At 39.2% G+C, this 25,711-nt stretch overlaps 1 protein-coding gene across 2 annotated transcripts in view; it reads left to right on the top strand.

The window, feature by feature from the left end:
* The first annotated feature begins 2,263 nt into the window (after nucleotides 1-2,263).
* The window catches only part of LOC126399318 (V-type proton ATPase 116 kDa subunit a 1-like), a 49,274-nt gene continuing 25,826 nt past the window's right edge, over nucleotides 2,264-25,711 (top strand). Inside the window, exons 1-18 of one of the 2 annotated variants that reach the window (XM_050059157.1) lie at nucleotides 2,264-2,333; nucleotides 5,518-5,680; nucleotides 5,859-5,937; nucleotides 6,276-6,373; nucleotides 8,426-8,554; nucleotides 8,667-8,749; nucleotides 9,394-9,520; nucleotides 9,684-9,766; nucleotides 11,611-11,704; nucleotides 12,968-13,180; nucleotides 13,636-13,786; nucleotides 15,707-15,846; nucleotides 15,955-16,118; nucleotides 17,387-17,477; nucleotides 18,069-18,187; nucleotides 20,145-20,361; nucleotides 22,077-22,184; nucleotides 24,556-24,756. In XM_050059157.1, coding sequence (XP_049915114.1) covers nucleotides 5,564-5,680; nucleotides 5,859-5,937; nucleotides 6,276-6,373; nucleotides 8,426-8,554; nucleotides 8,667-8,749; nucleotides 9,394-9,520; nucleotides 9,684-9,766; nucleotides 11,611-11,704; nucleotides 12,968-13,180; nucleotides 13,636-13,786; nucleotides 15,707-15,846; nucleotides 15,955-16,118; nucleotides 17,387-17,477; nucleotides 18,069-18,187; nucleotides 20,145-20,361; nucleotides 22,077-22,184; nucleotides 24,556-24,756 — 2,214 coding nt within the window. In that variant the 5' untranslated portion in view covers nucleotides 2,264-2,333; nucleotides 5,518-5,563. The remainder of the gene's footprint in view (nucleotides 2,334-5,517; nucleotides 5,681-5,858; nucleotides 5,938-6,275; nucleotides 6,374-8,425; nucleotides 8,555-8,666; nucleotides 8,750-9,393; nucleotides 9,521-9,683; nucleotides 9,767-11,610; nucleotides 11,705-12,967; nucleotides 13,181-13,635; nucleotides 13,787-15,706; nucleotides 15,847-15,954; nucleotides 16,119-17,386; nucleotides 17,478-18,068; nucleotides 18,188-20,144; nucleotides 20,362-22,076; nucleotides 22,185-24,555; nucleotides 24,757-25,711) is intronic. The other variant, XM_050059159.1, reaches the window with a different exon arrangement.

A 25,711-nucleotide genomic window follows, 5' to 3' on the forward strand; every position in this document is an offset into this window, starting at 1 on the left:
TCATTCAAATGTTCCTTTGCAAACTTCTGATGCTGAATTTTGTGGTTAGGACACAGGAAAGGTTTTCTTCTGATGACTCTTCCATGAAGGTCATATTTGTACAGGTGTCACTGCACAGTAGAACAGTGCACCACCACTCCAGAGTCTGCTAAATCTTCCTGCAGGTCTTTTGCAGACAAACGGGAGTTTTGATTAGCCTCTCTAACAACCCTACGAGCAGCTGTCACGGAAAGTCAACTTGGTCTTCCAGATCTCAACTTGACCTCCACAGTTCCTGTTTACTGCCATTTCTTAATTACATTACAAACTGAAGAAACAGCTCCCCGAAAACACTTTGCTATCGTCTTATAGCCTTCTCCTGCTTTGTGGGCATCAGTTATTTTAGTTTTCAGAGTGCCAGGCAGCTGTTTAGAGGAGCCCATGGCTGCTGATTGTTTGGACAAGGTTTCAGGAGTCAGGGTATTTATAAAGCTTTGAAATTTGCACCACTGGGCCTTTCCTAACAATGATTATGAACAAGCCATAGCCCTAACAATCTAATTAAGGTTTAATACCCTGGTAGAAGTTGTCTGGGAGCTCAGCTCGGGGTGCCCATACTTTTGCATGGTGCTCCTTTCCTTTTTTTCACCCTAAAATTGTACAAAACCAAAAATAATACATTCATTTCGCTTCAAATGTTGAAAAGCATGTTTCATCCTCAATTTTCTGCCTTTTGGAGATCAGTTCATCTTACAAAATACATTTTGACCAGGGATGCCCAAACTTTTGCATGCTACTGTACATTACATTTGTATGTTTCGTAAGTTTTATCAACATTTCTAAAGTGATTTTACACACTCCTTAAGGTCATCGCAACATGTTATCTAGCAAGGCACTGCAGTGACCAATCACATACATGCAAACACAAATTCTTGGTACATTACTTGTAACGTGAACGGCATATTTTTACCCATCAGGAGAAAGGTCCAGTTGAGGATATACTTACTACACCACTTCAGGAAGTTCAACCTGCTGTAGGACCCAGTCTGTTCTCTGCATATCCATCACTTTGCGGTTTGGATCAGCCACCAAACAGGACAGGAAAACTAGAATGGACCGTCATGACTGCAGAAGAGAATGATTTGTGCCAGTCTGCCCTTGCTTCAGGATTTATACACTTCCAGTGTCGGGAAATGGGCCAGTAACATCACCACATGAATAGGTAGAGGACAAGCAGGAATATAAGACATAATGTTTACTTCATTGATCTGTCAGACTATTAGACTGTCAGGGCTTATTACATTAATCTGTACAGATGTTTTTTAATGAATCATTACATTATCAATACTTACTTCACAGTAGTCCAGCCTTACTTCATCAGTATTCCAGCCTCTCTGTACTCATTAAAGTTGTTATCACCGACACAACATTTGTTTAAACTTTCATAGTAGGATAAAGATGAATGCAATCCAAATCTCAACACTCAAACAGAAAATTAAGATTAGGAGTATCATATAAAACAGGTATTGATTAAAATAATGTTACCTCTGTGTTCTCATAATTCTTATTGTACAGCCTCTAATACAGTCTGTGTGGTGTGTGTGTGTGTTTGTGTGTGTGTGTGTGTGTGTGTGTGGAGAGGGGGTAGGCTACACTTGGACACTATAAAATGTGTGTCTTTTTTATCCTTACAGTCAAGTCAGTGTTATTTATATAGCCCAATATAACAAATTACAAATTTGCCTCAGTGGGTTTTATAATCTGTACCACCTTCTACCCTCGATTCTGATACGCAAAATGGAAGAAACCCCAGGAGGAGGAACAGAGGAGGGATTCCTTTCCTAGGACAGATATTCATGCAATAAATGTCATGTATGTATACAACATCCTTTTAAAAATGTAATGTAATAAATCCCTTTGCTGTATAAATATGTAAAACTTGGGTGACATGCTCCAGTTGAGTCACCATGTCACCAATGGTAATCCCAAAAACTCCTGGATCAAACCCTGATCAAATCGGACCTAACAGGTTCAAATTAAGCTTCCGGTTAGGATTTTTAGAATAAAACGATAATGACAAATATGTTATCATGATTTTGAACAACAGAGGGCACCAAGGCGGGTGATTAATAACATGTTTTTGATGCACTTGTATCGCTGTCGTTATCATTTTTGGAGTAAGTTCAAAAAGTGCTGTACACATATGTTAAGAAAATGCACCATGCCTTTACTTTGAAATTATGTAGTTTGCTGTATACTTCCGGTCGGCTGTATCTAACTTGACGCACCGTCCCAGACCTCAGCATCCAGCATCCTCCAGGCCACAGAGAGCTGACCAGTAGCGTCATATATAGGTGAGGAGCGTTTTTATTAAATATATGTTTGTCAGTCACATGTGCCGAGTGGGTCCCGTTCTGAAATATTATTAACACAACAGCGTCCTAACGTTGTGACGTTAACACAGCCTATAAAAGAGTAAACCCAACGTTAAATCAAATTCTAGTATCGGACCCGTAATGGGTGTGTTTAACGCTATAAGTGGCAATAACGGATAAATATAGTACTATTTGTTGTTGTATGCCATGAATAGAGTGTTATTTGTTGAAGCGGACACACTCAGGGTGTGCGAGAGGAGAGGAGGAGACGGATGCTGTAGGCCGGCCGGGCTCCAGCAGCGTCATGGCGTCCTTGAGCAGTGAAGGGCAGAGCTGCAGCAGAGAGGATGCTGCGACATCGGCAGTGCTCTGCTCTGCATGCTAGCTTCGGTGCTCAAGATGCTCAAGATTCTAAAGCAGAACTATTTTAAAATGATATTTATGACTTGTAATTTAGCAGCTTGATATTTAGGCTACGTCATTGCGGTGCATATAACATAGCCTATTATTATTAAGGCTTGTCCATTCTTGACCAATAAGCGCCATTCTCTTCCGTGTTTAGCTTAAGCATCTTCTGGAATAGTTAAAGACTACCTACTATATATATCAGTAAGCGTGGATATTAAATGAAATTGCTGTGTAATGAGAACAGTACTTCTCCATCTTTCATATTAATTAGCCTAGCCGAATTAGAATTCTTAATATAAATATGTATTTTTAATCGCTGCGTTGGTCTATTTGCTAAATATTTGTGGTTTGTTTTATCTGAGCAGTGTAAGATCCATATGGTGTTTAATGTTTGTGGCGCTTAGAATGAGTTGATAACATTATATTTATTTTTATTCTAAAATATTCCAATAATATTATAACAATCAGCTTAACTTTGAAGCCCAGGTATAAGATAAATTGAAAAGCTACAGTGATTACTTTAACTTGGTTAAAGGAGGGTCAGCAAAATAAAGGTGCTCCCTTTGATTCCCCTCTGGCACCATCAAAAGAAAGTACTACAAAGAAACTTAAATACAATTTATTTAGATATTATTTGCCTACCCAATTAAAAGTACAGAGAAAAAATTAAAAAGGTAATAGGAGGAATGTCCATTTTAATAATTACCCCTTTATCCAACTTAAAGCACTTGATGAAAGAAGCACACACAAGGAAAGAAACATATTGCTCAGTCTTTACAGTCCTCCACACACCTTGTTATACTTATGCCCCCACACAGTAGAGGAAACACCATTAAATTAAGAGTCAATTGAGGGTCTTTTCCATGGCAGGCTGTTCGGCTTTCACCACCTCCTGCACAAACAAAATCAAAAAACCTTCCCCAAACAATTCTCTGCTCCTTTTTCCCAAAGGCTACGCCCCCCCCCCTCACCTGTGTGCAGCAGCACACCTGAACAAAGTGAACTAGTAGGTGGCAACAAGATAGAGCAGGAGTGATAGAGAGATACAGTGAGATATTTTGACAGTATATTTGAAGGTTATCCTACTTTAGAACCCTCTGACAATACTACAACGTGGACCAAGTATTCTAATGTGCACACGAGTCAGAGGGTTGAGCGACCACCCCCCCGGTGCCGCCTTGGTTGAAAGCGCCGTGCTAAAGTGCCCTCTTGAGTGGCGAAAATGAGATGATGTGCCCTATCAGCTGCCCCCTTGAATGATTAAAACGAGCGGATGTGCCCTTTTGGCTGCCCTCTTGATTAAAAAAAACGAGAGGATGGCCCCTTTTGGCTGCCCTCTTGAGTGGTGAAAACGAGAGGATGGCCCCTTTTGGCTGTCCTCTTGAGTGATCAAAACAAGACGATGTGCCCTATTGGATGAAAACGAGCGGATGTGCCTTTTTGGCTGCCCTCTTGTCCCCACGTCATGCAGTAGGTGCCCTTTTTTCCTTTATGCCCCTGCCCTTCAAACATACTGAGTCCGTCACTGAGCATGCACAATGTTACCCGAAAGATGGTGAACTATGCCTGGGCAGGGCGAAGCTAGAGTAAACTCTGATGGAGGCCTGTAGCGGTCCTGACGTGCAAATCAGTCTTCCAACCTGGGTATAGGGGCTAAAGAGTAATCGGAAAAATCTAAAAGCTGGTTCCCTCCAAAGTTTCCCTTTAAAACCAGTCTTAAAACCCATTTTTACTCCTTGGCTTTTAACCCAGCGTGAGACTCTGCTCTTGTTTAACTGTTTTATTGTTTTTATTGTTTGTCTTCTGTTTTTATTTTTGTACAGCACTTTGTTTCAGCTGTGGTTGTTTTTAAAGTGCTCTATAAATAAAGTTGAGTTGAGTTGAGTTTAGGATAGCTGGTGCTCAGAGTCTTGAAGTTTTATCTGGTAAAGTGAATGATTAGAGGCCTTCGGGCCACAATCTCAAGCTATTCCCAAACTTTAAATGGGTAAGAAGTGACTGGAAGTGGACTGTGAGCTGCCTAGTGGGCAACTTTTGGTAAGCAGAACTGGTGTTGCGGGATGAACCGAACACCAGGTTAAGGCACCTGTTGCAGACGCTCATCAGACCCCAGAAAAGGTGTTGGTCAATATAGACAGCAGGACGGTGGCCATGGAAGTCGGAATCCATTAAGTAGTGTGTAACAACTCACCTGCTGAATCAACTAGCCCTGAAAATCGATGGTGCTGGAGCGTCAGGCCCATACCCAGCCGTTGCTGGTGACAGGAGCTGAAAGGGCTATGTCGCGACTAGTAGGAAGGCTGCTGCGGTGAGCACGGAAGCCTAGGGCACGGTTCCAGGTGGAACTGACATTTTAGAAAATGAATCGATTAATAAAGAAAATAATTGGCAGGTTACTCAATTATGAAAATTATCGTTGGCAAAACACAACAACTATAGTGTGTCCTATAGTGTATCATAATGGTGTGGTACTGTATTTTATATATTGTTCTGTACAGTACATTACAGTACAGTATAGTATAGTATAGTATAGTATAGTATAGTATAGTATAGAATAGTGTAGTATTTATTGTGCTGTTCTGCAGCGAGTACAATATAATATATTGCTCTAATAATAAATAATTACAACAGCTCTTTAAGGAACATAGTGTTTGTGTGTTGTTTAACTTGGCCTTTTTACTGTGTAAAAGAATCAATGAACATATTTCAAAAATCTTTGAGTCTAATCTAATCTCTACGTATCTTCCTGTCCTAGGTGTAGTGTTTCTTTATTCTAGCTGTGGTGGAGTGTGGTTGTCATCATGGGGGAACTGTTCAGGAGCGAGGAGATGACCCTGGCCCAGCTCTTTCTCCAGTCAGAGGCAGCCTACTGCTGCGTCAGTGAGCTGGGAGAACTGGGCATGGTCCAGTTTAGAGATGTGAGTATGAATGTTGTCATGCTGTGCTATTCATTGTGGTGGAGCTTCTCTGAAGGCACAAATATTCTCATTTATTAAATTAAAGCTAGTGAAAAATGGGAAAGGTCACAGAGGACGTGTGGTGTTGCTCGTATGCTGTCTTTTGTATGACGTCACTCATGTATTTTTCCACCAACAGCTGAATCCGGACGTAAACGTGTTCCAGCGCAAATTTGTGAATGAAGTGAGGAGATGTGAGGAGATGGACAGGAAACTGAGTAAGTAATTAGACATGTTAGCACTCCAGCCAAGCCATCCAGCCAAAGCCACAGTGTAGTTCCTGCCTATGATTCAGTCCATCTTCAGTTTCTGTACTGTACTGCTCCTGTTAGATTAAGCACACATAAAATTGGTTCAGATTTTTTCTTTTTTGTCGTACTGAGTAAGCCTTACCACTCCCAGACCCATGAAATCTGTAGTAAACCCATAACACTTTCCATAGTTACAGGGATGTCAGTAGGAAAATTATTACATTTTTCTTCCTCATCTGGAGAAATATAAAGACCTGGTTTTACATTGGTGAAGTATTTAATCATAGATTCTCTCTGTTGAACAGGGTTTGTGGAGAAGGAGATCAAGAAAGCTAATATCCCAACTGTGGACACTGGAGAAAATCCAGAGGTGCCTTTTCCCAGGGACATGATTGATCTCGAGGTAATTAGCCTGTAATCTGTGACCATTATTACTCATCTTCAATCATTATTATTTTGATAGAAGAACTGATACATACATTCTTGTTAAAAGTCAAAAATGGGATTGTTGATAAATACACAATTATTAAATTCCATGGTTTTGAGTTTACCCATGTACACGACTACTCAGCATCACTTACGGTATGACAAGACAGACCAAATTTTCTTCTTGTGGCTCTGTATTGTAAAGAGCGTCTTCAGGAGTATGGTCCTTTATAACATATTGTCATAGAACAGTTCATATGACATCCTACAAATTTGTCCCCCATGAATGACGTTACATCCTTAATGTACAGTTACGTAAGTAACGTAAAGTTACGGAGGTTAGGTTTAGGCAAGTAAAGTTACTGTAGTTAGGTTTAGGAAAAGAAACATGGCAAGGACGTACCTTAAAATGACTCTTAAAGTTCACAGAGATCCAAACACGCGATTCCAGGGGAAAGTCCCGTGCAAAAGTCTGTTTTTTTTGTGACTCATCACCCACCCCAACCCGGCTCCTTATAACCGCTCGGAAATGCTTCCTTGTTTACTGCCATCAGCAGATTGGTTACGTGATGGCAGCCTTTCAAAATAGGTGGGATATGTACGAATTTGGATGCATTGCTTGTCATAGGAAAAAATATGAAAAATTTGTGAGAGCAGCCTGGCCTTTTTCAGAGCTGCTACAAAAGAAAATAGCCAAAGAAACTGAGTTCTGAGGTGCTTCCCATAGTGTCCAGAGAAGTGGTTTTGATTTAAGAGGATAATTTAAGAATGAGAGCTGATAACTGTTTTTTTAATGTAGAGCTGGATTGTGAGTTGTATATACAATACCTCAGAGTCAGCTTTATTGGCCAAGTATGTGTACACAAACTGTACACACAATTCCAATTGAAAAACAGATAAAAATAGACATAAAACTAAGAACAAGATCAATGAAGCTGAACAAAGATAGGTAAAAATAAACAGAGAACCATTATGTACATACAAGAAGGGAAAAATGGTTGCAAATAGAAATATGAATAAATATAAAAAACAACAATGACCAAGAAAATACAATGTCTATTTACAAGTCAAGTGTTTCTGTAGAAAGCAGAGAAATACCCTGACGGCCACAACATTAAAACCACTGGCAGGTGAAGTGAATAATATTCATCTTGTTACACTGTGCTCAGTAACATAACAAAGAGCTCAAGGTGTCGACCTGGCCTCAGATCCCAATCCGATTGAGCATCCGTTGAATGTGCTGGTACCCTACCTCACAACCCACAGGACTTCAAACGATCCACCACCAACACCTTGGTGCCAGACACCTAAGGACCCTCGCAGAGGTCCTGTGTTTGTACCTTGACAGGTCAGAGCCAAGTCCGATCCAAGGAGGCCCCACCTTGGATGTGGGGTGCCTCTGTGGTAGCCCTCTGGGGTAATGGCAGGTCCCATAAATCCTGATCCCAAAGTGGCATCCACATAAATGCCAGGACCCAAAGTTTCCCAGCAGTACTTTGCATTGTAATGAGTTGATTAATGTTATTCAATTCATCTGTCAGTGGTTTTAATGTTTTGGCGGATTGGTGTAAATATAAATAGATATACATATACATGAAGTGGGTGGTTATGTACATTATATGCATGTAATACATATCTATACTAAGTACAACATGCAGGATTCATATTGATACAATGATGATGCATATATGTTAGAGCACAATGTGTATTTTAAACTGTAAATACATAATGTGTGATTTGTAGGTACAGTGAATGTTTTAGTGTAACAGGGTTATTGACACTATATGACTAATGTAATTGGTTATCACCCATAGATACATTGTTGTTTGAAAAACTCATCACACCTTTTACATTAGAGAGATGCTTGTACAAAAACGACAAAAACAATCCTTAATTCAAAACTGTTAAAGATTCCTATTTAGACCACCCTCTGTCTTCAGCTTAATGCCAAAACATTCTAAAAGCAAATGTAAACGAAGTCTCCTCAGGTTTGAGTCAGTAAAAAGTGCCTGTTGACTGTGACTGGCAGGCCACCTTTGAGAAGCTGGAGAATGAACTGAAGGAGATCAACACCAACCAGGAAGCCCTGAAGAAGAACTTCCTGGAGCTGACGGAGCTCAAACACATCCTCCGTCGAACACAGCAGTTCTTTGATGAGGTTTGCTTATTTTGCCCTCTCAGATGTACACACCACATACCCAGAAGCACAATAGATTATTGTTGTGTTTGTGTAGGCATGGTAACTGAGGTCTTCTTAATGTCTTTGACAGATGGAGGATCCCAACCTGCTGGAGGAGTCATCAGCCCTGATGGAGGGTAGTGAGGGGGGCCGCGGGGCCCCGCTCAGACTGGGGTAAAGCATGAGGACTGCATCATATTCTCTAGGACACACTTTCCAGTTGTCTTGGCAAATACTGAGATAGTCATACTAATTGCACATTGCACATGAATATATATTTTGATGGTCAGGAGGATGCCCTCCACTAAAGAAATAAGTAGTCAAATTTTTTTTTTTGATTAGTAAGTGGTGATTTATTTGCAAAGTCTGTCAATGTCTTGTCCGTTTCATTTGCCAGTAATGAAAAATGATTGATAGAGCATTGCTGCACTTGTTGGTAAATTATTACCTGTAGATTAGAATAGCAAAGTGAAACGATTGGCAGGATTGCATCTAACATAACGTGGAAGCATTTGTGCCTTTGTGTAAGATACAAACAAAATCTCCCATTTTTGTTGTGCTCAGTGATTTGTTTTTTTGTCTGGAACGTCATTTTATTATGCGTCACCACTGTGTTGGGTTTCCATAATAGCTTATAGCTTTTCAAGTAAGCTACTTAGCTAACCAAGGATGATTAATATCTGGTAATGAACATTAAAAGTTGTCATTGCCATTTATATATCAGCCTTCTTAACACAGTCATTTATTTTTGCCACTCAAAAGGCTCACTATGTCAGTCTGTTTTCTTTATCTGCTCTATGCACTTGTATGTTGTGCAGGTTTGTGGCTGGAGTGATCAGCAGGGAGAGAATTCCAACTTTTGAGAGGATGCTGTGGAGAGTGTGTCGCGGTAATGTCTTCTTAAGGAAGGCAGAGATTGAGGACCCTCTGGAGGACCCTGCCACGGTCAGTACAAGTAAAGAGACTAGTGAATATATTTACTAGTCTGACATATTAAGCAGAAAAAGCACAAAGAAATTAACTGAAAAACAATCAGGCATACGTGTAACATAATTGTCATGTTTACATATGAGAAACAGACAGACTCATTGTTTTCTCTTTCCAACAGGGAGACCAAGTCCACAAATCAGTCTTTATCATCTTCTTCCAAGGTGACCAGCTGAAGAACAGGGTGAAGAAGATCTGTGAGGGGTGGGTATCACAGAGGAAGTTGCCTAAAAATATATCTAAGCTGAATATTGCATTCAAACTAAAGGCAAAATTTCATTGCATTTTCCCCTCTTTTGTCCCTTGGGTTTGCTGCAAAAATACAGGTGCCACAGTTTATGGACCAGTAGCGTAAGGTAGTTACCATGGGCCCCAGTGCACACTATTGTGATGGGCCCTAGTTCACAGTAGTTACAAGTTACAAGGCGCACACACACACACCACAGGTAACTGTTTCTAATAAAGCTAAAGGAATCTAATTTGGGAGCTTTGCTACTTTTTCCTCCTGTTCATTTCTCTCTTGTCCTTTCTTAGTGTCGCTTTTATGTTTAGAAGGCATGACTGCTCGCTGGACTTTTAGATGTGCTCAGCTTGTCAGACTTGACAGATTTTGTGCCTAAACTAGCTACTGTATCGTATCATCTTGTTACATGATTAAATAGAGACTTGACATTAGACAACATTAACATACATGTTACCAACAGTTGTCATTGCATACCTGTATATGAGAAAAATATAATAGAAAAGAAGAAATTATTATTTTAATTGACTAGGTTTTTTTAAATTGTCTATTCATAGTTTTTATAGTTTATGTAGAAAAAGCATATCATTTGTCACAGATTAGCAGAACGGTGGTGCTTTGGTTAGCATTGTCACTTTACAGCAAGAGGGTTCCTGGTTCAAAACCGGGGCGGGGGGTTCAAACCCTGAGGTGGGGGAGCCCTTTTGTGCGGAGTTTGCATGTTGTCCTTGTGTCAGCATGGGTTTTCTTCAGCTACTCTGGCTTCCTCTCACAGTCCAGAGACATGCAGGTTAGGTTAACTGGTGACTCTAAATTGTCTGTAGGTGTGAACGTGAGCGTGAATGGTTGTCTGTCTGTCTGTCTGTCTGTCTGTCTGTCTGTCTGTCTGTCTGTCTGTGTTATCCCTGTGATAGTATGGCAACCTGTCCAGAATGAATGAATGAATGAATGAATGAATGAATGAATGAATGTTATAGATTGCCACTAGGAAAGAAAATCATGACAGAGATGGGTTTGCATTTTTGCGGTCATATAGCCCATATAAAATGGCACCATTTTAGATTTAATGTGAGTTCTTTCACCACATGTGAAACCCACGGCCCCCGCACCCCACCCCACAGGACCCAGTGCAACCGTACTGCCTGCATTGTCTACATTTATGTGCCTGTTATGGACTGAGGCTAGTCTGGGAGGTTGGGTCTAGCAAAAACATACCGTTAGTTGCTTCTTGAAATGCAGGATTTAGTGAAACATATTCATATTAGGGACTAAAATTCAATATTTTCAATATATTTTGGCCTCTCAAATTTTGACCATTTTTTTCCCACTTGCAAATCTCCAACTCAAATGAGTAATTATATACTGGGACACACACACATCCCCTCCAATATTCAATCATTTTCAAAGTCTACCCCTCCCCCAACAGAACAAGGCTCACAAGTATTCAGCTGACAATAGGGCAAATAGCCCATGTGAAGTCTGAATAAATTGTCAGTCATTAATACTGAGCTGCATTTGTAATTTATGTCAACAGTACTTGCTTTCATTTATTGCATTGTGTAGTTCATTGAACAGTATACTGTATAGCTGCACTTGCTGGTGATAAATATAATACAAAATCACAGGATTACCTTTTAAAATATCCTCTCCCTGCTGTTTGTTCACTCTACCATGGAAGAATTGGTGTATTCATGTGTGCATCGTAAACATGAGCAAGAAAAAGGGAACATGATGGAAACATGGAGAGTCCAGTACAGTTTGTGTTAGATGCCGTGAGTTGACTCTGTTGGTGGATTTATTTTTCCAGGTTCCGTGCCTCACTCTACCCTTGTCCAGAGACCCCACAGGAAAGGAAGGAGATGCTGGCTGGAGTAAATAGCCGCATCGAGGACCTTCAGATGGTACGTTTGTCACTTGTTCATCATTAGTGTTATAGACACAAATCTGACGGCCCACCCGCAGACCCTCCTAAGGGGATTTTTGATAATTATATGTAAAACAGCTGCTGTATTTGTCTTTTTTTAAGTAGTTTACTCAAACAACATATCGTTTGAAAGCTATACTCTTTGTAGTGCCAATAAAAAAAAAATGTGGAAAATATTTATTTTCTGTGATATTGGTATCTACTTTGAATTTAGACTATGTGAGGTTCATTTACTAAAAATGGAACAAGAACAGCTTTCCATGTACTTTGAGTATGCCTTGGATAGATGTTTCAGGTGAATTTAGGTGAATTTTACAGGATGTGTAGAAAGAAAGTTAATGAAAATTAAAATTAAGTAAAGTGAGAGTCAGTTACCATAGAGGTGATTGACCGTGGAATTAAGCCTTATCGTTTAAGCCACATTACCATTAGCACTGCAGTTCTTTTCTTTAATTTATAACTCTTTCAAAGGCTCTTTGTATTCTTTGTTACTCTGCTGTCACTAAACAACGAGAAATTAATCAGAAACTTTGCACAACAGGATGTCTGCGTTCAGGTTTTCCTTCAAAGAAAGTATTTCCAATTAAATCACAAAAGCCCTCATAATGTAGATGGGTGTTTTCTTGTGCATTAGTTCTTATCTGTGAAAGACCTTTGTCCTGTCTCATAGTGTTGTGGTTCCCTGCAAGTCTGCCCTTATTAAGCCTGGAAAAAAGGCCTGGTTCTGCTTCAGAGGTCTGCTCGAGTCTCAGCCTGCCAACCGCATACAATGTATTACACTCTACTACAATAGAGCATTTTTCTCAGGCTTACATAGAGAATCTAGTTCTGTGCATAAACATGTGTCTGGGAGCCAATACAGAAAAATCAGTTAGTTTCTACCATTTGCCAACATGTTTATGTCTCAGATAATACACATTTGGCTCATATTATGTTCATATCACAAAACAACAACAGTAAGCAGCAAGTTTAGTCTTAAAGGCCAGTGAACACACACTGATAGAACACAACAAACGGAAAGGGAAGAAAAAAACTTTTAACTAAAAGTCATGATAATAACCAGAATTAATTCAAATAAAAATACTTACCAAACCATCAGTTTTTGTGCCATGGTTACCACTGAAATCATTATTACACAATGCTTCAGGTCAGCCTGTAACACTGTCAAGACCACCAATCCAAATTTTGACTGGACCAGGATCTGCAATCTAAACCAAATCACTCCACACTGCTAATTTAGGTGCTCAACCAAACAGAGGACCACCGTCAGCGAGTGCTGCAGGCTGCCTCCAAGACCATGCGGGTATGGTTCATCAAGGTGAGGAAGATGAAGGCCATCTACCACACACTCAACCTGTGCAACATCGACGTCACCCAGAAGTGTCTGATCGCTGAGGTGTGGTGTCCCGTCTCAGACCTGGACTCCATCCAGTTCGCTCTGCGCAGGGGGACCGTGAGTTTGTTTGTTTTTTGGGTTTGGTTGTGTACTTATTCATTTACACTGATCACATTAGCAATTCCATATTCTTTTTATTTGTTGTATAGTGTAGAGGTATGACATATTTCTCTCTTCTTGTCCTTTACACATTGCATCTGTAAAGTATTAGACAACAATTAAACTCACACTGACAGGTAGTCCTCTAACTTCAGCATGCCATAAGTTAGCTGATAGTTTCAATCACAAGAAAATCTACTGAGTCACTGAGTAACATGATGTCATGAAGTATAAGTACCAAAGCCAAAACAAACTCCAAACATATATGTTATTATGTTAAGTTTGACTTAAAAACAAACAAACATGAATTTACTATGAGGCATGAGGTTGTGGGGAGGTGTCTGTAAGTCATCTGGCCTTATCCTTACATCATTGGTGGTATGTGACTGAAATATGAGGGCTTTCTTTGACAGGAGAGAAGCGGCTCCACAGTGCCGTCCATTCTCAACAGGATGCAGACCAAGCAAACTCCACCTACTTTCAATAAGACCAACAAGTTCACGTCAGGCTTCCAGAACATCGTTGACGCCTACGGCATTGGGAGCTACCGGGAAATCAATCCAGGTTAGACAGGAATTCATTTATCTATAATTGAATTTATTAACTCTGTGGTCTTTTGAATACTTTAACTTTATTGACCTCAAATTCAGTGAAAACCACAGACCAGGGATACTCAGCTCAGGTCCAGTTAATAAACAAACATTAACAACTGATATAAATAATTAGGCACTTTTTAAAAAAGATATCTTTGAATAAGCTCAATTTTGATGCGTCTTTATGCACTCTGGCACCTTATTTACAATCAAAGTACAAATTAATTCCCATTGTGAATCAGTTTGTTTACACTGTGTATTAGAAAATGGCCACTTAGCAACCTGTTGTGGGCCAGATTTGGCCTGCGGACTGTAAGCTGAGTATCACTGCCATAGTCTTTATAAAATTATAGATATAGCTACTTTGATGTCACCTACTGGTTTGTGGACTCAGATTTTGAGGGCTGGAGTGTGGCATTTTGGCCATCGCTATCTTGTGACCATATTTGGATGAGAGCGTGGATATAATGAAATGCAGTGCTCTAAGTACCTAGATGATGTACCATGTTGCGTACATAGTGCAAGGGGATAAAATAATATAAGCCATCGCTTTGTTTATTGGGTTAACTGTGTAATAATTTCGTACCGCAAACAGTAAAACGAATGCTAACATGAGCTTGCTAACTAGCTAACAGTGGCACAAGTTGTCATCGGCACCGACGTTACATGTGTTGTGTCGTAAGCTATACGCTCTACGGATGTAGTTACATTTGGTGTTTATGCATGTTTAATTACTGTCTTAACTGTAAAGGATTGTAGTATTAGATTTGTGGTCAGATGCTAGAGAAGTTGTAAATATTTGCAAAATGTGGCAGCCATCATTAACTCGGTAGATTATCTGGCAACAGAGCCAGGCAGTATCAGCCATGGATATTCAAATACAAATGTGCCATGAAAGTGCATTCATTTTTGATACAATAAATAAATGAATACATAAGATGCCAAATGATTAAACAAGCAGATATAGCAATCATATATTTTGGCGAGTGAAAAATGTCAACTGTTGGCGATAACGCTCCACCTGATTGCGATTCATAAGCAGAAGAAGAAAATCTTGCGATTGTCATTTCCGTCAAGTGTGTAGCAGCTGTCTTTTATTTGACACTGCCCTGTCAAATTGTGTGCACAAGTAAGTACATAGTGTCCACAGTGTACTGAATGTGAGGGTACTAACGGAAGTATCCAATTTTAAACATAGCACTTCGTTAACTTTTATAATGCTAAAGCCGTTTTGCACGTTTTTTAAATTGTAAAGCTACCATCAATAATTCAACTTCTTAAGAGCCTTTAAGCTGCTTTCAAACACAAATATCCCTCCATATCCTGGTAAGCTTTTACTGTGGAATATCTGCTAGAAGAATCAGGTTTCGTAGACAGTAGCATATTTAAAAAACAGCAAATGAGAATTGTTGAAAGAACCTTTTATACCAACCATTTTCTGTTTCTGTTGGCCAACAATTATGGCCCTGAGAAGTAGAATTTGTGGCTTTTAAGGTACCCGTCAAGAAAAATCCTTAGAAACTGGTCAACCTTTAAACGCAACATCTTATTTTCTCTCAGCTTTCTTACATAGATTATGCAGACAAAACCCTTGTATAAAGTACATTTTAAATAGTAGATGTACTGCAAATCCAATATTCTACTGCACTGATTAAATATTGTTATCTCAGTATGGACGGGTAAATACAGTAAACGCACTCAGTACATTGTACAAATTGTCATTTGCCAGAGATTCAGCACATCCCTGATATACAAAACATTTGCATCTTCTTGAAGCTTGGAAATGTCAGCAGTCAGTACAGATCGATATTTGACTGACTGAATATGTGAGTGTTTTGATTGTTTGAGCCCCACTGTGTGACAGTCCCTTCCTTTGTGTTACCTGTTACAGCTCCGTACACTATCATTACTTTCCCCTTCCTGTTTGCGGTGATGTTTGGTGACATGGGTCATGGCCTTCTGATGACCTGCGCTGCTCTCTACCTGGTCATCCGAGAGAGTCGCCTCCTCGCCCAGAAGAGTGACAACGAGGTACAGTTAGACATACACAAGTAATATACAGTAATTAAAAGCTTTACATACAGTACATATATTAGAAACATACACGTATGATATTTTAGTTGTTGTGTGACTCTGTAGATGTTCAACATGGTATTTGCTGGTCGCTACATCATCCTGCTGATGGGGATCTTCTCCATGTACACTGGAATCATCTACAACGACTGCTTCTCCAAGTCACTCAACATGTTCGGCTCTGGATGGAGCGTCAGGCCCATGTTTGGCCCCAAAGGAGCCAACTGGTCGTAAGTCAGCCTCCAACTCTGCTTGGACTGATACTGTTTGAGATGACCCACAATCATTTTTTCCTGGCTTATGTTTTCTTCAAGTTCATCTAGTTTCTCTGCCACAAAGCAATGGATAAAGTAGATGTGTATTAAGTACAGGGCTGAAGTCCTGTAGACATACGTAGCCACGGTGACATCACTCATTGGTTTGTATACTCCCGTTTTGAAGCCTTGAGTTCGGCATTTTGGCTTTCACCATTTTATTGTTTTGGAGCCAGAAGTGACCATATTTGAGCAAGAGGCTGGAGCTGTAAAGGAGGGAGGGGTGGATCTGACTGAGAAGCCAAGGACACTATCAGCAGACAGCCTTTCACCTTAAGCGGTCCGTCCTTAAATATGCATAGCTTTAAGTTTCAATAAAATGTAAAGGGTGAGTTATATAAAAATTCACCCCCTGTGCAGTTTTCATAATGTAGAAATAAGCTACATAGACCAAAACCATTTTTTGTGTCATGCATTACACGTGCTTATTTCTGCTGTAAAGTTCTGTACTATCAAGAGTCGATCAAAAGATTTTTGATTCATGCAAGAAAAGAGGCTATTGCAGTATTCCAGACGTGATTAGATGAAGACTTGTGAAATGCTCTCTGGTGTCTTCAAAAGTTAAGACAGATCATATGTTTGAAATATTTCTATGATAAAAACACTACCAAAGCTTTGTGACGTGTTGCTCAAAACTGAAATTACTTGAGAGTCTTTGCAAAAGGTTTGTTGTGATCCAATAGGGGACTAACCTGCGCAACAGCCAGAGACACTGTACAGAAGAGCTGGGTGGATGGATAAATTGTTGTTTGTCGAGAAATAATACACAGTTTTACACATCTAGTTATCCAAGTGTGCTCTTTTTAAAAGACTCTTTAGGCTACAGTAGCAACTAACTGCAAGTGTAAATTGAACACTGTCTCTATTTTCAAGTTTCCAGGAACCTTTCAAGAAAATAAATAGATAATTACAGACCTGTTAGATAAACAGTTAGAGATTCAGATATCCGCAGGCAATTAAATTTTGCATTATCACGTAGGAACCTTCTTACACTAGTCAGATCCATTCAGGTATTATCTACCCACTCTCTGTTCTGGCATCATATAACAAACCATTGACATTCATGTGATGTCATTTATTTGACTACGATCTCTGTGGCTAATTCATTTTCTAAAGGGTATTGCTATACAATCTCTTCTGATTTATTTCAATACATTCATTCATGTCCTGCTGATTTGTCCTAGGTTTGAGACCCTTGATGAAAATGCAGTTCTCCAGTTAGACCCAGCTGTTCCTGGTGTGTTCAACGGGCCTTATCCACTCGGAATTGATCCGGTAAAATCTGCATACTTAAAAAAAACAACAACAACAACAAAATAGCCAGCAGTTGTTTTCCCTGGTTGGAATAACAGTGTGAACAATGTATTTTGTGTGTGTGTATCAGCACCTGATATATCCTCTGTGCCATAAAGCTGTATTGTTGTCAAAAAACAATTAAAAACACACCAGTGAGCGACATTGTTACACTGGGTGACATGTTCCTTCTTTTTTATGAACATATACTGTAATGTAATTTACCTACATCTCACCTAGGCCATCCTGCTGTCACAAATACTGACTTAAAGCACCAAATGTGGATTAATCCACTGCTGATAATAGTCTCCAGTAAATGCACTATTTTCTCCTGTTTGAGAAATGTTTGTTAAAAACTACAGTGGCCAGCTGTTTTGGGAACTTGCCTAGCCTTTTTTAAAGGCAAACTATAACAAAATATATTATATTTGTGGGTTGTTTTTAAAAATTGTCATCTGCAGCAGGAACCAGTAGGCTGAATGACAAAAAATAGTTAGTGCAAAAAAGAAAGATAAGGAACAGTCACACCTTGGTTGGTCTCAAACACTGAACCTTGCTGTGTAACCTCTGCAGATCTGGAATGTTGCTACCAACAAATTGACCTTCCTGAACTCATTCAAGATGAAGATGTCCGTAATCCTGGGCGTCATCCATATGCTGTTTGGAGTATCTCTCAGTCTCTTCAACCACCTGTGAGTACCCCACTCAACAGTAATGCTGAAAATGTATTACAGGCTTAAGGGTTTCAACCCGATTTGAGCGACCACACTCATAGGAGTGACATAAAGCCTGCGAGAGGGGTGATTTGTATGTTATGAATCATACAAATGGAGATAATGATGCACAATTCAGGACAGCATTTTTCTCATTTGTTTGCATGCAAAGTGATGGAAAGTGGTTGGGTAAAGATGAAAAAAGAGAACTTGAAAGAGAAGTTAAAACATGGGCAAGTCAGACAGTCTGTTGCAAAAAAAACTGGCAGACGCCATCGGAGGACGTTATTTGAAACCCACTGAGGCTTTAAACTTTAACTGCCATCAATTGTCATGTGAGTGGTACTATATATGTTCTGTGCCAGCTTTTATGTAGTTTGAAATTGTTTGAGGTTTTTGTCTGTTTGTCCACAGGTTTTCAACACATTGCCAATTTCTATTTTGTTAGAAAATGTACCAATGGTGTAAAACAATTGATATATTGGATTTTCTCCCTCCATTTTTTTCACTTAAATCCATTTGGGAAGAATGTCTTGAGATTTTGAAATCAGGCTTACCATCATACCTTAGGTAATTTACACAGAAAGTAAGCTCCCTGAGTTCTTGTGCTCAGATTTAATAGGTGTATTCAGTGCTTCCTGTGGCCTCAACAGCAAAATCTTTACTGCAAGAAAAATCACATAAGAGAACAAACCATTCTGTGATCAATCATCTGATTCACTTCCTCAACACATGCATGGTTGTTGTTGCTGTGCAATTCGTTTGTTGTTCTTCTGCAAACCTGATATGTTCATCTTAGAATATACATTATAAATTTTTAAATTATATATAATGCAATTTTTATGCCTCACAGCTGGCGATAGCCATGGCCAGAGGCATTCTGTTTTGGGTTGTCCATCTGTATGTATGCATGTCTGTCCATCTGTCCAATTTTCGTGAATGCAATATCACAAGAATGCTTAAGGAATTTTTTCAGATGTGACACAAACGTCAAGTTGGACTTAACAATGAACTAATTAGAATTTGTTGGTCAGAGGTCAAAGTTCAAGGTCACTGTGACCTTTTCTATCTCATCATTATGAATGCAACATCTCAAGAACGTCTTGAGGGAATTTCCTCAAATTTGGTACAAACATCCACTTGGACTCAGTGATGACCTGCTAACATTGGGTGGTTGAAGGTAACAGGTCAAGGTCACGGTGACCTCACAAAACATGTTTTTGGGCAAACCGCAAGAATTCTCACACTAATCATAACAAAATCGCACAAAAATATCTAATAGGATGAAATAATGAAGTATAAAATATAAGTATAAAGAAAATATGTATCTTTTCTGGCCATTAATCAACGCTATATTTTAGAAACAGAAGGAGAAACATTTGGGTCAGATATTGAATTGGTGACACTCATCTTGGGTGTCCACCTTGAAATTGTGCTACTTGTATAGATCCTCTGTGCTGCCGGGGGGGAAGATGTGTGTTGTTTTCACAGACATGGATATAACTACAACTGCAAATTGACTGGTGCATGGAGGCATACAACTACGAGGCAGTAAACATAAACATATTACTGCTACATAATTCATATAATTATTTAGTGTTTGTTTACCTTGATAGACAGAGAGGGGACATGGATTGTAAATAGGGATGGAAGAGGACAGGAGACCTTAGAAAGGGACAGATGAGGAGACAGATGAGGAGACAGAAGAGAAGATGCAAGAAGAGTAAAGACTACAGGAGACATGAAGTTTTAAATAATGTCTGCATTTTTTGTCAGTACTGTACCTCTTCAAAGAGTCATGGGAACTTATTTTTTTTATTATGCATTAAATACAGTTTTTCTCATGACTACATTGTCCCTACAACAAAACCCTTGAAACAGGTGGAGTATGATGAAACAATTACCCTGGTTGTAAGCTGACTTCTCTGCACTACAGATATTTCAAGAAGCCGCTGAACATCTTCCTGGGCTTCATCCCAGAGATCGTCTTCATGTCCACTCTGTTTGGCTACCTCGTTCTGCTGGTCTTCTACAAGTGGACAGCCTATGACGCATACACCTCCAAGGATGCGCCCAGCCTGCTCATCCACTTCATCAACATGTGTCTGTTCAACTACAATGACCCCACCAGCAAGCCCCTCTACAGGGGACAGGTGCTCCATCCATCATCCACCCCTCTGCCTCTCCCAGCTTCCTGTCCCTTCCTCATTTACCAATATAGTTAAACCCTGGTAGAGAGGTGCACAGCAGCTCATAGCAAACAACAATAGTATATATAGTTATTAGTCGTTAAAAATACTATAAATGTATGTGCACATTGAAGCATCTGTGCACTACATATTTTAAGAGGTGCGAAAGTTAACCATCTGAACATTTTCCAAACCAGCCAACCATCCCTGAAGCCTCTTTTCATAAAACCAAAATATACTGTTTGAAAAGGCTTCAGCACTTTTACCTTTATGCAGTTTGTCCAAGGGAGTTTTTGAGTGCTTTTCTCACCAGCTATACAAACCACTGAACTTCAGTTGCAGTGGGTTATTTATTCCAATCAGCCACAGGAGGCAGCAATGACACCACTACATTCCACTCCAAAATTTAAATGGACAAGTTGCACAAAGGTGAGAATATTGCTTTATTGTAAGTGTTTTTAAGCTATGTGTTTTAGTTTTCAAAGAGAAAAGGCTTTGAGGAGGAGGACGGAGTGCTTGATTTAGAAAATGCACCTATGGTTAACTTCCTTAACTTCAAACAGGACTATATGTACCACCATGACCTTACCACCAATGTCTTATTACTTGTTTGTGGACTCCTGAATTGAGGCCTGGTGTTCAGTATTTTGAACGTCACCATCTTGGATTTTTGGAGCCAGAAGTGATCTTATTATTAAAGAGAGGGTGGCACTAACTGTAAGGGGCACATGCTGCTTTTTTTGCACCTTCAAATTCATTGTTTTCAATGTAGCTGCGTGGCAGGTGCGCTCAAATGCTACAGCAACACCAGAGCAGGTCGCAGGCTTTCCCAAGCACCTATTTTTGAGGGTGCAATAGCTGGTCCCTGAGATGTGCAGAGTACAACTTTTGGATTCTGTGGTAAATATGAAGAGTAAGGTCATCATTTTAATTCAGGGCTGCCAAACCTTTACATCTGGCTCACAGACATTATTTTAGGTCCAATACACACTTAAAAAATAGTGCCTGGAAGAAGATGAGCTCTGCTGGTAAGTAGGCTATGACACAGTGCTGGTTATGGTCGCTTAGCAATCTCAGACAGATTGCTGCTTGGATAATCCACAACAGCTCCTAATGTTTAAGAATGTGACTGTTGAGCTGTACTCATACAAGGAATTTAACTCCTAAGGACAACAGAGCTGAACAAAAATAGGTAAAAATAAACAAAGAACTATTAAGTATCTACAAGTTATTAAAAAATAGATGCAAATATATAAAATGCATCAATTAATAACATACAATGTCTATGTACAAACAAAACTGTTTCTATGAATTGTAAACAAGAAAATTCTGCTCTTGTTTTAACTGCTTGAGCTAGTCGAAATGTGGAGGTAATCAATCAGCCTTTATTCTTTGTTTCCAAAATCTGATATATCTGTCATGTCCTCAGATCAGCATATTACTATTGTCAGATTAAAACAACAACTAACTGTAAAAAATACCTGTGTTGCATTAAAGCAAAGGAAAGCTTGTTATTTGGTTGAGAATAACACAAAACGAAGACAATGCTTTATTTCTTTCTGTACCAGCAGCGAGAGGGATGACTGAGTTAGGCCTCGCCAGTTCAGGGAATTAGCATCTTCTGATCACTGCTACATACCACCAACTTCTTGTTAACCTCTCTCTGTTTGAATCTGTAGATGGGGATCCAGGTTTTGTTGGTGCTGATTGCCCTTGCATGTGTTCCCTGTATGCTGATTGTGAAAACTATGGTGCTTCGGCGTCAGCACCTGTGGAAAAAGCACCTGGTATGTGGATCTGACCCCACCTATAACCTTTCTGCCACCTTTGATGAATAACATTTATAACCTTTGGTATAACCTTTTTTTTCACTCCTATTCTGCCATTCATTTCAATGCACATTGTATTGTGTAATGTGGTTGGTTGTGTTGCCATGAAAACTGCTTAAAGCCTGCCTTGGAAACGCTCTTATTTTGGTGGCAAATTTGGTGAAACATTTCACAGACTGAAGGCACCCTAACAGCTGATGATCTGCCATGTGTAGGCTTTTATTCTACCTGAACATTTGATAAGTTCTCACCCAAAACGTTTCATATCCAACAAATGTGAAGTACTTGTAATACCTGATATATCAGCCTGACACTTTCATTGCTTTCACTGGTTGTCTTAAACCTCAAAAAATGCAGTCCCTTCAGACTTAAGATCAGCACCATATATAAAGAATTATGGTTATGTTTACCATCTTCATGAGAAGAGTCCATAAATCAATTCACTGTCATGGTATTGACTTTGCAAGTGGATTGCTAGTCAGTGTAAATTTTGGCACCTGGTCTTTTAACAAAAAAAAAATTATGAGCTTTTGAAACATTTTAGTAAGTTGATTATAGTTATAGTCAACCAAAACTAAAGAAGTTTGGTCAGTAAAATTTAAGTCTGAGTATTCTGAGATTTACATCCACAGCCATTGATATATATGTGTTGTGATAAAATCCATTGTGATATATTGCAATTTGTTACCTTTTTTCAATGGTAAAATATATCTCCAAAGGAAAACTTTGTCAACATCTGTTTTATCTAATAAGATAAAGTTAAAGTCTGTTCATCTCGCTTCAGCCATTTTTTTTTTGCAGCAAAATGTATCTAGTGGACTGAAAAAGTAACCTATTATATTATTCTAGTAGGGTTCCTAAAGATGAATTTGAATTGTAATATAGATAATTTATATAATAAAAAAATCAATACTTGCCACTGTGTGATGATACGCTATTGCCAAACAAAAAAATCGCAATATCATTTTGTATCGATTTTTTCCCCCACCTCTATTACGTGGTGTTAGCTTTTGTGTGCTGTGGGCATGCATTTGCAGTTTGTCTCAACTTTTTTGTTGCTGCTACATGTCGAATTCCAGTAGGGTTATAGAAGAATTCCGTCCATAAATCAGTAACATTTTTAACTGCTAACATAAGTTGCCATCAGGTTCTGAATGTACTGGAATATAAACATGCATCATGAAGCATACCCAAATTAAAGTTCCAGTGTGTAGGATTTAGGGGGAAATTCTGGCAGAAATGGAATATATATGTACAATCACTTGAAAATAAGAATAGTTGTGTTTTCGATACCTTAGAATGAGCTGTTTATATCTACATATGGACCAGGTCCGCCTAGTCCGCTGAGTTGTTTCTACAGTAGCCCAGAACAGACAAACCAAATCCTGGCTCCAGAAAGGGCCATTCATGTTTTTGTGTTGGCCACCATAATTCTTATACATGATTGTCACATGGGAGAAGTTTCAGTTGGTTGCAGTCTGCAGCCTCACCACTAGATGCCACTGAATCCTACATTCTAGACCTTTAAGAAAAGACATTTTGGGTGGTGCAGGATATTGCTCAACCAGTCAGCAGCCTACAATGTGTGATCCCACAGCTGCATGCAGGTCTTTGAGTAAGATTTGTCCAATCTAAGTCTTTAACATTATAGTTGTTATGAATTGAATAAAATAGTAATTCATTTTGTAATAGTTTTTGTTTTCAAAGGTTGCTTTTTTGTTTTTTGTCTCATTCTCATCGTGGAAAAAAGGTTATCAATTTATATTGCTGTGATGCCATTTGTTAAAAATGGTTAGCTTACTTAAGCTCACCATGGCAAGCATCACACACTTGACAATGCACCAGTCCCATTTAAAGTGTTAATACAGTATTAACATTAAGAATTCAAGTTATCAAAAATTAACTAGTTATTAGCTAGTTACCATTCCAGATCCAAATTAGCTACCAGAGTTAACTAGCCTGCTGTCAAGTTAATACATTTTTTTTTTAGACAAGTACTCAAGTACTAGTCTGGATCAGGATGTTGCTGGTAGCTCGATGACCCGGCAGGAAATGTTGAAGTCATATTTAAACCAAAATTCCTTTTTTGCCATTTAAAGTTTTACAGTTATACGCTGTACTTTACAACTGTGTTTGTTGAGGTTCAGCTAAACCAGTGAGCAGTGTCATGTTTCACAACTAGTGGATGTCTTTCATTTTGGAATGAAAACCTCCATTCACTGTTATGGGTGCCCTGTTACTTATAAAAAACTGAAGTAAATGAAGAAGAAAGCGTTCAACCTGAGGCTTGCTTTAAGCTAGACACAGCTCTTGTGGCTTTTGTATCTAGTCCCAGAAGAGGGAAGAAACCCCTGCAGAGAATCTAGAGCAGTCTTTAGAGCAAACAGGCGTGTCCTCATCATGCACCGGACTCACCCAACAGGGCACGCAGAAGTTCGGAGGGGTGCGGGTGGGCAACGGGCCCACGGAGGACGAGGCTGGCATCATGGACCACGACCAGCTCTCCCAGCACTCAGAGGAAGGAGATGAGGTGAGCCCATGAAATATCACCAAACATCACTGATTCAAATTCCATCCTCTACCGAAACTTAATTATGTTTAATTTTAGTTGGATTATGCTAACTGTGCTTTCACGATTATATATGGACTATTCTCTTTGTTATCTTTATGTTACAGATTAAGGGTGTCACGGAGATTTTTTCTTTATGTTCGGAAAATTAACAGATTTGTTTTCCAGTTTTCTAAACCTGACTATCTGACTTTGATAGTAGCTTTATGACTCACTTTACGTAGACTGTCATAAACTAAGAAGGATTGCTGCATCTTTAATTTGATTGGTTATTTTGATTTTCTACATTCTCAGCAATGACCTTGTACCTGCTGGGCCTTGTTCAATGATGTTTTGTGTGCAGATTACACTGCAGTGTGGTACTGAAACATTCACCCAGCAGCTTAGCAGACACTAAAAGTTCTTCCTCATGTCAGCTTCCTTTGACAGCCTACAAGTTATCAATCAATCAATCAATCAATCAATCAATTTTATTTATAAAGCCTAATATCACAAATCACAATAAGGACCCCCCCCCCCACACACACACAAAAAAAACCCTCACATTTGAGAATATTGCATATGAGTATGTTACAAATGACTGAATCCTTTAATCAAGTATCATAATTGCCACTGACTAATTTTTTCAGCTCCAGATTTGGGGCACAGTTTAACACTTCTGATTCTGATTTTTTCTGGATTTAAGATAGCGCCTGTTTGTATATATAAGTGCTTCATTTCAAAGCTTTTCGTTGCAAAGGCTACCATGTTAGCTTTTTTTCTGGTGAGGTGGCCATGCTATTCAAACACCCTAATGGTGTTTGTCGTTGCACTACATTTACTTCCTTTCGGGCTCACAAACAAGCATGTGGTGTCCTTTATAATTAAAGCACGATTTATTTGATTGGTTTGGCTATAGCGATTTTGGGTCTGTCTC

Source organism: Epinephelus moara, chromosome 13 (assembly GCF_006386435.1).
Source record: "Epinephelus moara isolate mb chromosome 13, YSFRI_EMoa_1.0, whole genome shotgun sequence".
Taxonomy (NCBI): domain Eukaryota; kingdom Metazoa; phylum Chordata; class Actinopteri; order Perciformes; family Serranidae; genus Epinephelus; species Epinephelus moara.